Source organism: Malurus melanocephalus, unplaced genomic scaffold (assembly GCF_030028575.1).
Source record: "Malurus melanocephalus ecotype Western Australia unplaced genomic scaffold, MMel_1.1 scaffold_17, whole genome shotgun sequence".
Taxonomy (NCBI): domain Eukaryota; kingdom Metazoa; phylum Chordata; class Aves; order Passeriformes; family Maluridae; genus Malurus; species Malurus melanocephalus.
In genome coordinates this window covers 682,935-697,345 of record NW_026623249.1, presented here as the reverse complement: position 1 = coordinate 697,345, position 14,411 = coordinate 682,935, and the positions used below count along the sequence as shown (strand labels likewise).

Below are 14,411 nucleotides of genomic sequence, written 5' to 3'. Positions count from 1 at the left end.
AACAGTAGCAGAAGTCCTGCCAACATCAACAGCAGGGTAATCAAAGGTGTTTCTTCCAGCTGATGCAGAACCAGGAGAAGGCATTGGGACAAGATGGAAAAGGTAGAGTGGGTGAGACAACAGGTACACATTCCTTGATGGCCTGCCAGAGTTGGGAAAAGCCAGGAGAAACAAGACTATTAAGCTCTTCTCTGACCATAACTTGCAGTGTGCAYGGTGTGAGGTGTCACCTCCCCTGCCCCCTGATTTTTGATCCAGGCAGTCCTGGACTCCTTGCTGCCAGTCTTGATAACTTTTCTCACCACAAATCCCGTGACCTGTGTGAATTAAGGGGGTATCAGTAGGCACTTCTTTTATAAAGGGGGTTTTCTACCTATCCTGTAGTTCTTGGTCTCTTGCTGACCTTCACGTGTAAGCAATAGGCAAATGTGCTATGAATCTAGATTGTGCAGACCGCGAGCCAAATCGCAGTGTCTTCATCAGAAAATACCCTTCCGAAGCTGCAAGGAAGGCCAGAAAGCGGACGCCGTTCCTGGTTCCGTTTCCGGGCGGGCGGCGCTGCTCGGGCCGGGCCGGAGGCGGGGCGGCGGCGCGCCCAASATGGCGGAGTACGTGCAGGTGCTGAAGCGGGCGCTGAAGCACATCGGCGGCCACGGCGGCGTCCGCGGCGCCATCGTACAGCTGCTCAGGTAACGCGGCGCCCAGCGCGGGCGGCGGGACATCCCCGCTGCTCCACCGCCGCCCCTCGGGGTCACCTTGGCGGGGCGGCCGGGCGGGGGCGGGCGCTGCTCCCCGCGATGGGCGCCGGCCGGGCTGGGGCTGAGGGGGCGCCGCTCCCCGCATTGCCGGGGCGGGCGGCGGGGGCTGCCACAGCCGGGCGCTGCACGGGGCTGGGCAGGCCGGGGGAGGAGGGCGGCGTGTCCCGCTCGGCAGCGGGTGCTGTGCTCAGAGTGGCCCTCAGGCACGGCCCGCGGCTCTTTTCTCTGCYTGAGGCACCTTGGAGGGCTCCTGCGCGCCGAGTTCTCAGTGTTGCCCCGGCAAGTTTTCCTCGTGTCCAGCCCCGGTCCATCGTCTTGTTGCCACAGCCATGTCTCCGGTGTAGCTGTGCCCAGTGTGTTCTGCATACACCGTCGTGCTCTTTGCTCAGGATCACCTCAGGTTGCAGTGGCTTTATTGACTGTACAAATCTCGAAGTCGTGCATCTGCTGAAATCCCTTGGTGTGAAACAAGAGAATTAATTCATCTGCCTTACTGGCTCTGTTTCTTCTAATTCACTTGAAACTGCAGGTCACATCTCCACTTTGGCAGTAGGCTGTCACCGCTGACCTCTGCTCAGCTCTGGATGCCGTCCAGCCCCAGTGGCATTTTCTGCAAAATTAGTTTCAGCCTTTGTTTCCATTCATGTCTGAGTACTTTCTTCCCCAGCTACAGAACCTTGTACGTTTCCACACTAAACTTTCTCTTGTTTTCTTTTTTCCCAATCACATGTCCTCTCTTTCCTGTGGCAAGTATTTTGAATTGTGATACAGTATGCTTGAACCTGCGCCCAAATAGGGCCTGCAGGTTTATTACAGTATTCTTTTTTTCATTCGGATCCTTGATGAAATGTAGGGTGGAAGTCTAAATGGTATGTGATCCAAAATCAGCAGTATCAGTAACCCTTGTTATCTTGTAGTTGGTCCTAAAAAAGAATTAGGATGTCTCCAGTGAATGTTTTAGGCCTGAGCACATGCTAAAAAACCTTTTTAAAATCAGTATTGGGATGTCAAGAATATGGGATAGAGGTGATTTGCAAATGTAAAATTCCCTGCTTTCTGTTAAGGGCTTTCTTATGTTAGCAAAAACAGGCCAAGCTTTGTGACCTTCTTGAAGGCTTTTTTTTTTCCCACGCACACATCCTAATGGCCCTTTTTCTGTTATTTCATGTGGTTTAAATGGATCTGTTTTGAAGAGTTAAACATAACATTTTACAGAGTTGCTGATCAGGCCTCATCAGTATTTTCATATAGTGGATTTAGTACCTGCTTTGTTGACTGAGGACAGCTCAGTTCATCCTAGCATCAGCTTGTCTCCCTTTTTTCCCCATGCCACTTCATTGGCAGCTCCTTATTGCTTTGTGACATTCAAATGTCTTTTTGCACTTAGGCACACAGTGCTTCAGATGTTGCTAGTCTCCAGGTGCATTACCTTGTGCTGCGACCTTCATACCATTGAATTTCATTCTGATGGCATCATTCTAGCCCTGAAGAGAGTACAGAACTTCCCTTACAATAATGTGACCTTATGATATGATAGTATCATAATCTGTCAGACCCCTATGCTTTCTGGGAGTGGGTTTTCTGTTTTGTTTTTGTTTCAGTCAGGATCCCTGTAAAATGTTGAATAAGGTTATTAACAGCATTCTTTGTGAAACATCATTAGTAACCTCCAATCAGCTCTGTATTCTTTCAGCTGAGCATATTTTCTTCTTTCTGTCAGTAAATGCATTACTCCCCTTACAATTATGGCGCATTTTAAATTATTTCCTCCTTTCTTTTGTGGCACGATACTGTATGCTTTTTTGAAGTTAGCTTGACTTTTGGGAGGTCTCAGCTTTGTATTCCTACTAGCTGTGGTGATAGGCAGCTTCTTGCTTCTCCAGTCTAGAAAGCAGCTCAGATAGACCTTTCTCATGCACAGCTTTGTAAAGGGAAATTTCAGGTTGTTAAGCAATAAGCCCTGGCTAGTACTTTACTGCTAATAAAATTATTATTTTCTGTCRCATACCTTCTCCCCCCACAGGTTGTTTTGTCCACTTTGTTTTCCTTCTCAGGCTGTAGCTTTTACTGTGAAAGTTCGGAAGAAGAAACTGAGCTGGGGAAATGAAAGTGTAGAAGAATTTGAGTATTAGGTTTCATCAGAGTGCCTCTTCCTAAGCACAGCTTAATGAATATCTCCTTAGGGATCTTTTGTGAGTCAGAGATTGCAGACTATGTTGACACCTTTCTACCACACAGAAGAAGAGGGCAGGCAAGACTGGAGGCAGTGCTGTCCTTTGTTTCCTTCAGAAGACTGAAGTTAGGTGGGCTAGGTGGGGAATCACACCTGATMCTCATAACCACACCAGCCATAGACATTGCTACCTCCTGCTCATCTTTCAAACCATTAAATCATCTGTCCCAGCTCAAGGAATAGGCTTACTTAAAGGCAGAGTAATCAAGGTGTTCTTGCAACAGTTGATTTTAAGAAGTATTTACTGATAAATGGAAAAAAATTATTTACCCAAATCAGAACACTTTCTCTGAATTTCCCTGCTTGTCTCTGTATGTTTTCCACTRAGGAAGCTGCAACAAGTTTATGTGCTGTAGAGTCAAATTATTAAGAGCCTTTGTGGCTGGAAACATTCTCTTTACTTAAAACTCAGTGAAATTGGCTGGAAAGTATTCTCTGAAAGCTCTAAATACCTCTTAGTGTCTGATATCAGTATTCAGGGCATGAAGTTAGGACAAGAAAGGGAGGGGGAAAAGGAAGGGAGAGCAGCAGTGCTGCTTTTTCTGAAGCTGGGAACTTGGGCTTGTATAGCTGAGCCAGCAAGCTTTGAGTGTTCCTCTTGAGAGATGTGTCAGAGCATCTCTCTGCCTACCACCACAGAGGTTTAAAATTGGTATGTGATGTAGTGATTGTCACTTTCACGCACCCTGGGAGAAAAGACAACAAAAAAACTTTATCTGAGCACATTTCTTCTCTCACTTGAGATGGAGTTGAGAGTGTGTATAATACTACAAACAACTAACACTTGTGAAAGGAAACTTACTGATGTAATTCTGTGTGGGCAGAATGTCAGTAAAAAGAAAAACAAAGTTGCAGATCGAAAGGGAGAAGATCTTCATTAATTTAAGGTTTTATCATTTGGATGTAAATCATAGTTTTAGTTTAATTATTGATCTGTACAATAATGTTAAAATATATTCTGTATAGAGAGTTGAAACTGGGATGTGCCTTATTTGGGTCAATATAAATCTCATGGAGTTGCAGGTTGAATGCTTGTGTCTTTCACAATTCTACAAAAGCTTGAAAGTAACAATTATAGTTTAGGGTTTAGCATCTATTYCCTTGGTAAACAGTTGCAATTACCTAAAATAATACTACTCCTGTCTTGGAGGTTATTGCCCACACAGACATGTGAAGTCTCTTGTGCTGCTTCAATGCTTACCTGCTTCCCATGTCAATTCCGGCTGAAATAGTAGCTACTAATAGTTGAGAAGGATGGTAACATTTTCTGATAAGTGGATTAACACTTGACTCTGGAACTCCTACAGTATTTAAGGTACTGTTGGTGTTAAATTGTTATATTGTAGAGTTGCTTTATCTTCCATTACAGTAGCTTTTAAATAGGGGTCCCCGAAAGCCTTTTTGTAGGTTTATTATCATCCTGTCAGTGGAGTGCATATTGGTTGCAGGAATTGGTGATTATGTTTTGGAATCCTTAATCTTAAATAGTTTTTTWAAAAATATATCTTTGCATACACGTGCACAGATTTGGACTAATCCTTAAGAAACCTCTGTCACAGTTTTATTATGAGAGGATGCCACTTTAAACTGTTGTTCTGATAATTCACAGGGTCAATGATTTGAAGACTGGTAATCTGATAGGAATTGACAAATATGGAAACAAATACTATGAAGACAAAAGAAACTTCTTTGGTACGTGTGCTAATGTGAACACTTCCCAGTGGACTGTGCAACTTTTGTATTGCTTGTGTGCTTTCTGTAATGAAATACAAGTTTGTTGSCTGCCTGACTCCCCTGCACTTGGCTTGTGTGAGTCTTAGACAAGGGACTCATAGAAATGCTTTGACAGCTTCTATTTCTCTRTTGCATCCCTCAATTCATTTGCAAACACAGTCAATCTGAAAGGATAAATATAATCCAGTTGGATGATCTCCATGAAGGTAAAGTGATTGAGAATTTAATTTGGTCTTTGACGTAAAAGGCTGCTAGCTTAAAAGGTGGGAGAAGAAGGAGAGCTATCTTTTAGAACTGCCTCACAGCTGCAYCCATTTATATGATCACTTCAGGGCAAAGAACATAGGTTCACTTAAACTTACTATTACATTAAGTAATGAGATTTTAAATGAAGTTTGTAGAGTACTGAAAAAGCCAGCACCTAAAGCAGCACAGGTGACACATAAGCAATTGACATGCTGGGTAGGCCAAGCTCATGCTGGCTGTAGGTTAACTTGTAAGGTACCCAGGGATAGCAGTTGCCAGTTGACATTGCTTGGTAGTTTTGTATAGATGAAATCTAAACTATATAGATTAAGTTAGTTTAGTCTTTGGTTATCAGAAAAGACTCCTCATAATGGAGAAAAAAAACCCCAAACCTGTTTCTCTACAAGTCTCTATTTCCTATTACTTATCCAATAGCCACTATTCGCTTCCTTGTGCGAGCATCAGATTCAGACATCTAAAACTACAGTTTGGTAAATATTATCAATCAAAACATTTTTCTTTGGTTTTCCTGAATTCTTTCCTTTATGTGAAAATCATTAATTTTTTTTAGCTAATGTGATATTTTTTTTTTGTTTACTTAAGGTCGACACAGATGGGTCGTATATACTGAGGAAATGAATGGCAAAAATACCTTTTGGGAAGTTGATGGAAGCATGGTGCCCCCTGAATGGTAAACCATTTAGCTTAATAATATGGGCAGATATCAGTTGTGTAACTGATATTATATTTTTATTTATTTTTATTTTTTATTTATTTATTATATTTTTATTATATTTATATTATATATATTTTCTTTCATTACAAAACAGAAGATTAAAAAAAAAGTTTTCATGGATGCTGGTCACTTCTACTGTTGAACTGCATTCTTAATGTTTATTGCTTACTGTCCTTGTAAGAGGTGCTCGCTGCTTTTTGGATTGAGAAAYGCATTTTGCCAGCCAGATTGAGCARGTCAAAATKGTCTTGTAATTTTATTACTTGTGATTCCTTATTAATGGTTTGGCAAAGCCTTGGGCCACCAGAAGTAAAAAACTTTTTATTTCCATCCTAAGCAAGAACCTAAGGAACATATGGCAGTGGTGGAAAAACATTTCTCAACCCACAGCTACTAATAGCATAATTGTTTCAATTTATATACATTRATGTGGTAGTAAACATTCAAATGTCAGGATGCTCCATATGTTGGCTGCTACTTGACTATAATTTTTATTACGGTTTTATTTTCTGTTCATGCATTTCTGTTCATGTACAGCCTTGAGTTCCAGAAGGTCTCTGSCCACACAGCTATTGATGGTTATTTTGTTTTGCTCGAAAACTCACACCACRTAAAGTAAGAGTGTATACTAGTAAAAACAATCTCTCTGCAGTTCTTGAGGAATAGGAATTGCACTTCAGCCACAAGACAGCGAAAGGTGATATGAAGAGAGAAGTGTTTGAGTAGACGGAGCAAATACTGTTTTTTATTACTCTTGTGGCAAATGTTCTGTGTTAAGGCTGGGATTGATTATTAAAACTCGTAAATTGTGGCTCTCACTGGAACATCTGAGAAGTGAGTGGATAGACTCTCTTGGTAGTCAATTTTGTTTCAAGCTCTCCCAGCCTTATATTATGTTTGATGTGTTTAATGTTTTTTTCTGTCTTATTTGGTAAGAACTGAATGGCATTGGTTTTGGAAGTGACATTAAAATCTCCAACACCAGGATGTTCRTGCCTTGCTATCTGCATAATAACCACTGTTTGTTTCTAGTTTTTGTCTTTTCACTATTAGACTCTGCTGGTTTTTAAGATTTTCCTTGAGGCACAGGTTTGATTTTGTTCGATTTTGTTTTTCYTTTGCTTATGTTTACGTAATATTTRTTGCCTCTTTATAAACCTCAGTAAAGAGTTCTTCCTGAGAATCARTGTGATGTTTCAAGGGTTAAGTAGCTGTTTAGTTCACAGAAATKAATGAGGTAGAAAAACTTGTTTTCCTATCAATGTGGAAAGAACTCCTTTAAAAGAWGTAGTAAAGATTTCATTATTTTCAAGAGTGGTGAGTACAATGAGGCATGAAAGGGTAAACAGTCTTGTGTTCTAAGGTGTTTTTTGTCATGAAACTTAGTTGYCCAGTACCATTCAGGTTTGTGGATTTGGCTTTTTGGCAATTTTTTCCTTGCTGATAAATTTTTATGTACCATGATAACATGTATTTATTCTTATACAGAATCCTAGCTTTGTGACACATCTAAATCACTGATGTGTATTTCCGTATGGCTTAGAGACATCTTTAAAAATAGAAGTATTTTGACTGAGAATAAATGCTGTCTTTTAAACTTTAAAAAAAATTATCTGGAGCTATACTGCCTTAAATTTTTAGCATGGCATAGACTTTTTAATTGAGACTCATAATATAKTGTACAAGCTGCTGTCAGTGTAACACTAGGGTTGTGAAATTGCACAGGTAATGAGTGGTTATTTTGGACCCAGAAATTTGGATATAAATTAAACTGTGTGAAATTACTTCTGTTAACAAAGAGAGTAATTAATCCACAGTATRATAGTGTGATATGCATTTGTCCTCCTTTGGTCAATTGGGAAGTTTTTAAAGTGCCTTTGTTAGAGGTGGGTGTGGTCTGAATGCTTTTTCTAAACACTGAGGTTTTTGCTGCAGGACGCAGTTAATTCAACTCAGCGCAATGAAATTTTGTGGATATGCTKTTGTATCCTCTGTGAAAGCAGGTTTTACTACATTGTTTATGCTGATGTTACTTTCAGAAACTATTTTGCAACTGTCATAACTAGCTTCAAACAAAATCAAGAGATTGTTAGCCCTAAGACCAGGGCTAACATAGAGATTTCTGGTTTGCTTTTTTAAATAGCAAAGCTAATACTTTATAATGATTTTGTAGTACTCTTCTAAAGGTGCTACTATATGTTGGACTACACTGCTAGTTGTCTTACTGATTACACTGAATTACTGACTACACTGAAATTACTGATTACACAGAATACACTGCATCCTAAAATGTAATCTTGCAGTAAGTTCTGTGCTTTCAGGATTGTGGGATATGAATGGTAGTTCAAGTACAATCAAGTGAACCTCATGCATGATGAACTGAAAAAAAAAWWTTGGTATGTTAAAAAGTTTTGAAAACAACTAGGAAAAAATGCTACCGTTTACCTTCTCTCAGATAATACAGAAAGGCAGCAAGAAAAAGACATCTTATATGTAATAACATATTGTAATACTATTTTAGGACCTACTGGGTATTTTCAGTATTCTGAAGTAATTGATGTAATGTCTTTTGACAACGGATGAACTGAAATTGTACAGTCTGAAGGAAATAAAGTGTTGTTTTGACATATGTCTACTCTTCAGGGAATCAAGACTGTTGCTTTTTAAAAATATTTCCACACCAGAATATGTAGGCTTAYCGTTTTTTCGTATTTAGTTGTTATTTAACTTCCTTTTACTGTTTTATTTTTCTTGTCTCCAAAATGCAGATGTTGGTATCTACTTTGTTGGAGACAAGTTAAACAGATTTAAAAAAAATTTCTTCTGTGCTTGCCTTGGGAATGATACATACTAATCTTCTTGTAATGCTTTACAAGATACTTGGCACAGTTTTTTTTTCCCTACACAAACTCATCTTTTGCACTTTTAGACTGTGAGAAAAACCAGTCTCTTAGTAGTCAGAGTATGTTGTTTGCAAGAACTCAGTGCTTCCATTTTTGAACATAATGACCAGGTGTGCTCTGAACATGTAAACAATAGAAGTTAAATCCGTTTATACCAATGCCTGTATGGACTCTGTTTAGTGCTTTCATAGATGTCGCCATTGCAGCATCGCTAATCCTTGGCCTGTGTGTTTAAGCTATTTGTTTAGTATATTTCTGGTTTAATGTACTTTGGTTTGTATTTGGCCAAATACTTTGAAAAAACAAATTGACAACTGGCTAAAGTATACACACTATTTAAAAATAAATTCCTCTTTCAGTATTATCCTGTGGGGAAAGAAATACTGTAATTTGAGAATAGTTTTCCTTTTGTTAGGGACACTTCGTTTTTCCCTCTTTGCACTCAGCAAAATAGAGCATTGTCCTCTGCTTAGAGGTTTATTTCCTTACGGTGCAAACCTGACATCTTTGGAAGGAGCTCCAGGAGTGTTAATTTCAGATAGTGAAATAWTGCAAATTTACCTTCACTTTAATAGTCTGCATCCTCTTTAGTTGATCTGACAGGGGGAAACCTCTCATGTAAAGTACCAACACATTAGAAAATGTAAGGAAAATGTGCAATTCTCCTGTAAAAATGCTGTTTTTCAAGTCTGCGTCCAAGGAAAACAAAACAAAAAGGTTGAACAGAAGAGGAAGGGGAGGGAAATTTCCATCCTTCTAGTAGCTTCACAATAGATTTGTGGAGTTTTATAAMTAGGCTAAATGCTTGTTTGGTGTTTTCAGGTCAATTGGATGCCATCTCATTGCTATGGTATAGTAGCTTGCATGTGAAATTAAAGTTCGTGTRAACAAGTAAACATGTTTGTTGTCCCTTTTTCTTTATCTGTCTTGTGACCTGAACCCACATCTTCATTTCTCATCTCATTGCAGCATGGTTAACTYGTGGCAAAAAGTGGATGTTAATAAGTTGGTAAATATCATGAGCTGACGCAGGCTGTGCCTGAACCTTGCAGATGCACATATGGTAGTGGCTGCTGAGTTTGTGTAGCATCAGTTCTTGTTTGACAGCTTGYACATCTTATAATTGGCTCTGGTCCCTTGTAGCTTCAGTTTGAAATCTACTTGCTTTTAAGTATTAGTTAAAATTTGGGAGAAAATTCTACATAGTTATGAGAGCTTTTGAAGATACTTTGAGGTGTCTTTCATCCGTTTACTAAAAAAAAAGTGCAAAGGCTTTGCTGGCCTCAGTCTGCTTCCTAGTGATTGCTCTCTGATTCAGGAAGCTGCTTCACCCTCTTCAGAGCTGCTTGCATCCTCCTGATTTTTTGGTGCTTTGTGCAAGTTGTCTGCTCCTTTGTAGGTTTTAAGTCATTAATTGTTTTTGAATCCTAYTTTTCCATGCACGGATTTATAGGCAGAGTTTGTATAGAAATCTGGCCATCTGCAGGATGTCAGATCTRTTTATTCATGAAGTTCAATCTAGTGCGTGAAAAGTTTTTCTTGAGCACTGGGAGTAGATTTTTAGATATCAGAGCTTCAAAGTATTCTTTGAGGCAGATATCAAGGGGAAAGTCTTCCCAAAATAAAGTTTTCAAGATTTTAAGGGAAAAGGGGGATCTTTTGTTTGCGAGAACAGACTCTGCAAACCAAAATGCTTTTGTAAGTCACATGTTGTGCTTCTAAGGGAAATCTTTTGTCACCAGGTTAAGCCCTGAAAGTCCTAAATATAAGCATAATTCATAGTGGATTGATTTTTAAACAAGCTTTTGAAATCTSTTCATGTATTTCAATACCTGTGACTGTAGGACGTGTCTTGTCAGCGAGCAACTTTATTTCTACTTTCCAGTGAGAAAATGTGATTTAAGTATTGGTTTTGATGTTCTATTTAAATTTGAGCCTGGTWTCATGTTGATGTTAAAGAAACTCTAAGCCCAAATATATTAATTTCTCAAAAATGCTGTATTTTAAAAGATATTATGGATTTAGTCTTAAAAAKCTGCAAAACAATAGTTTAAATTACAGGTAAAATGACTCTGTTATATAGTATTGGGAAACTTTTCTGATGTTTCAAGAAATGAATATATGCCAAGTACACTTGTAATGAAGTGGTGCCAGAAATCACACAAGTTTGGGATACAGTTGGKTTTTAGCTGAGCATTAATACAGTTCTTATGCTGTGCCTATTCTAGCCTTTCTTTCAGGGCCTTTGTAACTGGATTTCTGTCTGACAAGTTTTTGTTCTTCCTGGTGGTGTGCATGACTCTTGGGGAGCATTAGGATGTGAGGCATGGTGACAGATGTGTAAATAGGGATTTGTGGGCAGAATCCCTATCCACTGTTACCAGAAGCCTCGCTATGTGGACTTGTGTGGGTTGTAAGTTGCCTGTTTCGTGGTTTAACYTCAGGCGGCCACTCGTTCACTTCCTCTCCAGTGGGCTGAGGAGAGAATCAGAAGGGAAAAGGCTTGAAAACTTGTCAAGGACAGTTTAATAGGGAAAGCAAAAGCTGCACACAAGCAAAGCAAAATAAGAATTCATTCACTGCTTCCCGTGGGCAGGYAGGTGTTCAGCCATCTCCAGGAGASCAGGCTTCATCATGCCTAGCATGACTTGGGAAGACAAATACCATCACTCCAAACATCCCCTTCTTCCTCCTTCTTCCTCCTATTTTATACTGATCATGATCCCATATGGTATGCCATACAGGTTCCTTGGTCAGTTGGGGTGACCTCTCCTTGCTGTGTCTCCTCCCAACTTCCCATACACCCCCAGTCTTCTCAGCAGTGTGGCAGCCCAAAAAAAAAAAAAAAGGCCTTGGCTCTGTTTAAGCCCTGCTCAGCAATAATAAAAGCATCTCTATGTTATCAATCCTGTGTTCAGCACAAATATAAAACATAGCCCCACACGTGCCACTGTGACGAAAATTAATTTGCTCCAGCCCAAAGCAGCACACTCTCATAGAGTTACGTTCACTTTATTAATATCCCTTGCACATTGCAATAACAGCCTTAATTTTTAATTTTAAAAAGAAAATTAACTCTACGCTGGCCAAAACCAGCATAATATGTTCCAGTTAGCGGTTTTGAAATGCTGAAGCTCCTCTGGAGTAATACTCTGAAACGCTTTGAAATGCACTCCTTGAGTCAATATTAGCAGAATGGACTGTTTTTTTGTCCTTTTTCTCATACCACAAACTGTTTCTGTGTTAGCAGTAGGGAACTAGCTTGTTGTGTGTGAGCACAAGGTCCCCCCTCTGTCAAGGTTCCTTTTTTGCAGCATTTCGGTCGACCTTGATGCAGGCTGTGATAGGACACGCGATACCTGAGGTGATGTGAAGCACAGTAGTACACAGAATTCTTCTGACAAGTGTGAACAGGGCAAGAGAGTTCACCTAAGGTGAGAGCTTTGTGTGGCGTGGCCAGGGTATTTCAGATGCTGGTTTAAAACACGGGGTTTGAGCAAGACCTGATCCTATATTGTCAAACCACATTGTGATTAGTAGTGCTATGTGGCCATCTTTTTCCAGACAGGAATCATTAACCACTTAACTTTTTTTTTAAATACAAGCAGTGAGAAATGTATAGTTTAAATGATACCAGATTTACAAAGGAGAGCAGAGAGAGGAAGAGCAGGATTGCCTTTGCATTCACATTGCATTGGTCACTTCATCTGAACGCATGTATAACTTCCAAACTCTAGAGAGCATCTTTTTTTCCCACAGGAAGCTGTTCTTTACCTGTAAACACAGTTTTTTCTTCTTAGTTTTAAGTGATCTTATGGTTCCATCTGCAAGTGATCTTATGGTTTCATCTGCCAGTTTCCTGGCAGCCCTTAGCCCTGCAATGTGTGGCTTTAGTTTAGGGATTTTGGTGGCTTTAGTTTGGGGATTTTGTTTCTTCTTTCACTTCTAGGAAAAGAACTTCAGGCTGACACCTTTTAAAAAGTGGTATTTTTGCACTAAAGTTGTAGCCAAAGCTGTGACTTTTTTTTTCTTTTTTTTTTTTTTAATACATGTCAAGAAGCAATTTCGAAAGATTTCCAACCTTCTCTAGAGCTCTTCAGATTTAGAATATACCTGTCAGTCTATTTTTCATGGTTTTTGTTTTACTGTATAAATGAAGTGTGCTGTATTTGTTGCTGAAGSCTGAAGATGCAATTTTTAGGTTTTCTAACAGACCTAGAAAAGAGAACTTCCTATTTTTAAGTCAAGTTTTTGCAAAAGCTGATTAGCGGAATTCTCCTTAATTCTACCTCAGCAAAAAAATACATAAGCTTGCAAAAAAATGTCATAACCTCACTTTCGTCATAACTACACCCAGAATGAAGTACATGTAAACTGACATATAATTAAAATGTAATTCAGATTTGWAAGTTGCTGCATGCACTGAAATAGGAGTGGGATGAAATCAATTTAGTTGGTCCCTGCTGCAGTGTTTCAGAAAATTGTTAGGGAAAATGCTTTGTTTGATCATTAATGTTGCTTGCACAGAGAAAGATTGACATTTAGTTTATAGGTAAAGGCTAATCACTGTAATCACTTGGTAATTACCCTTTTACTGATTGGTATTAGTCATTGTGTTGTGCAGTCAGYAAACATTTATATGCTTGTTTTAGGTGTACTTACATCATTAATCTGTATCCCAAGTAGTAGCCTCACCTGTACTTTGAAAATGGTGTGGAAATTGTGTAGCGTAGTCTTCTGGTAATTAAAAACAAAACAAATCTTCATAACCAAAYAAGCAAAAAGCTCAGACAAGAAAACCAGACCTCATGCTTTGTCATTTGTAGCGCCTGCCTTGTCCTGGCTGCTTGGTGAAGGCTGTACAAACAAGTGACAACAAACTCTGCCCATGTACTGAACGTACAAAGGAACAGGAAATTTGAACTTAGGTGTGCTTTCACTTGCTTGGAGGYAAAACTGTTGTTTATCAGTTAGGCTTGTGAAAGTAATTAAAATCAATATCCTGTAGTCTCATTCAAAGTCACACTGGATTAAAATGTTTTTCTCCCTTCTCAKAATAAATACTTAGTGTCTCTTCAGAGGAGGACCCTTGGGAGTCAGGAAATAGGCTTGATAGACATCATGTGCTGTTCCTTAATAACATGTCTTTTTCTTCTTAAGGCATCGCTGGTTGCACTCAATGACGGATGACCCTCCAACTACTCATCCACCAGTTGCTCGTAAATTTATCTGGGAGAACCATAAATTCAATGTGAGTGGCACTCCAGAGCAGTATGTGCCTTACTCTACTACTCGCAAGAAGATACACGAGTGGATCCCACCTAAAACAGCCAGCAAATAACAACAGCAACAATGTGACTTGTCTCAGCTTGGGCTTTCAGTGTAAATTGTATTTTCACTGGTTTTGTTCAGAATAAAAGCCTCTTATAGCAGTTGTAGTTTAGTTTATTGAATTGGGGGCAGGGAAACACGTGAGAAAATCTTGTCTCACGTAAGACATCAAAAGTCTTAATCTCAAGATTTTTGCTTTTTCTTAYATTGTCAGTGTCCTGTCTTCACATCAGCAGCTCTCAAGATCTTTTTAGTGTGATAACCATTCCTGTGATAATCACTTCTCACATTTGTAACATTCAGCAGAATACAAAAACACATTTTAAATACAGATTTCTCATCTTTAACATTATCCTGTTACAGTCTCTGCATGGCAAATAGTGCACTCTTCATATATTATTTTAGGAAGCCATCTCTTTAAATTTTTGTAAGACAAGTTAGAGTAGTAAGACTGATCAGGATTATGGTTT

The 14,411-nt window shown here is 39.3% G+C and overlaps 1 protein-coding gene across 1 annotated transcript; it reads left to right on the top strand.

Annotated features, from left to right (window-relative positions):
* Positions 1–559: 559 nt before the first annotated feature.
* On the top strand, positions 560–14,042 carry NDUFA12 (NADH:ubiquinone oxidoreductase subunit A12). Its single transcript, XM_057386907.1, has 4 exons — positions 560–689; positions 4,601–4,683; positions 5,575–5,662; positions 13,771–14,042. Exons 1-4 carry the CDS (start codon positions 601–603, stop codon positions 13,949–13,951), a joined length of 441 nt encoding a protein of 146 aa, XP_057242890.1. The 5' UTR covers positions 560–600; the 3' UTR covers positions 13,952–14,042.
* The last annotated feature ends 369 nt before the right edge of the window (positions 14,043–14,411 follow it).

Coding starts and splice junctions, on each gene's coding strand:
- NDUFA12 (XM_057386907.1), top strand. CDS start 601: ATGGCGGAGTACGTGCAGGTGCTGAAGCGGGCGCTGAAGCACATCGGC. Junction 4,684..5,574: donor AGACAAAAGAAACTTCTTTG/GTACGTGTGCTA, acceptor TGTTTACTTAAG/GTCGACACAGATGGGTCGTA. Junction 5,663..13,770: donor AGCATGGTGCCCCCTGAATG/GTAAACCATTTA, acceptor TTTCTTCTTAAG/GCATCGCTGGTTGCACTCAA.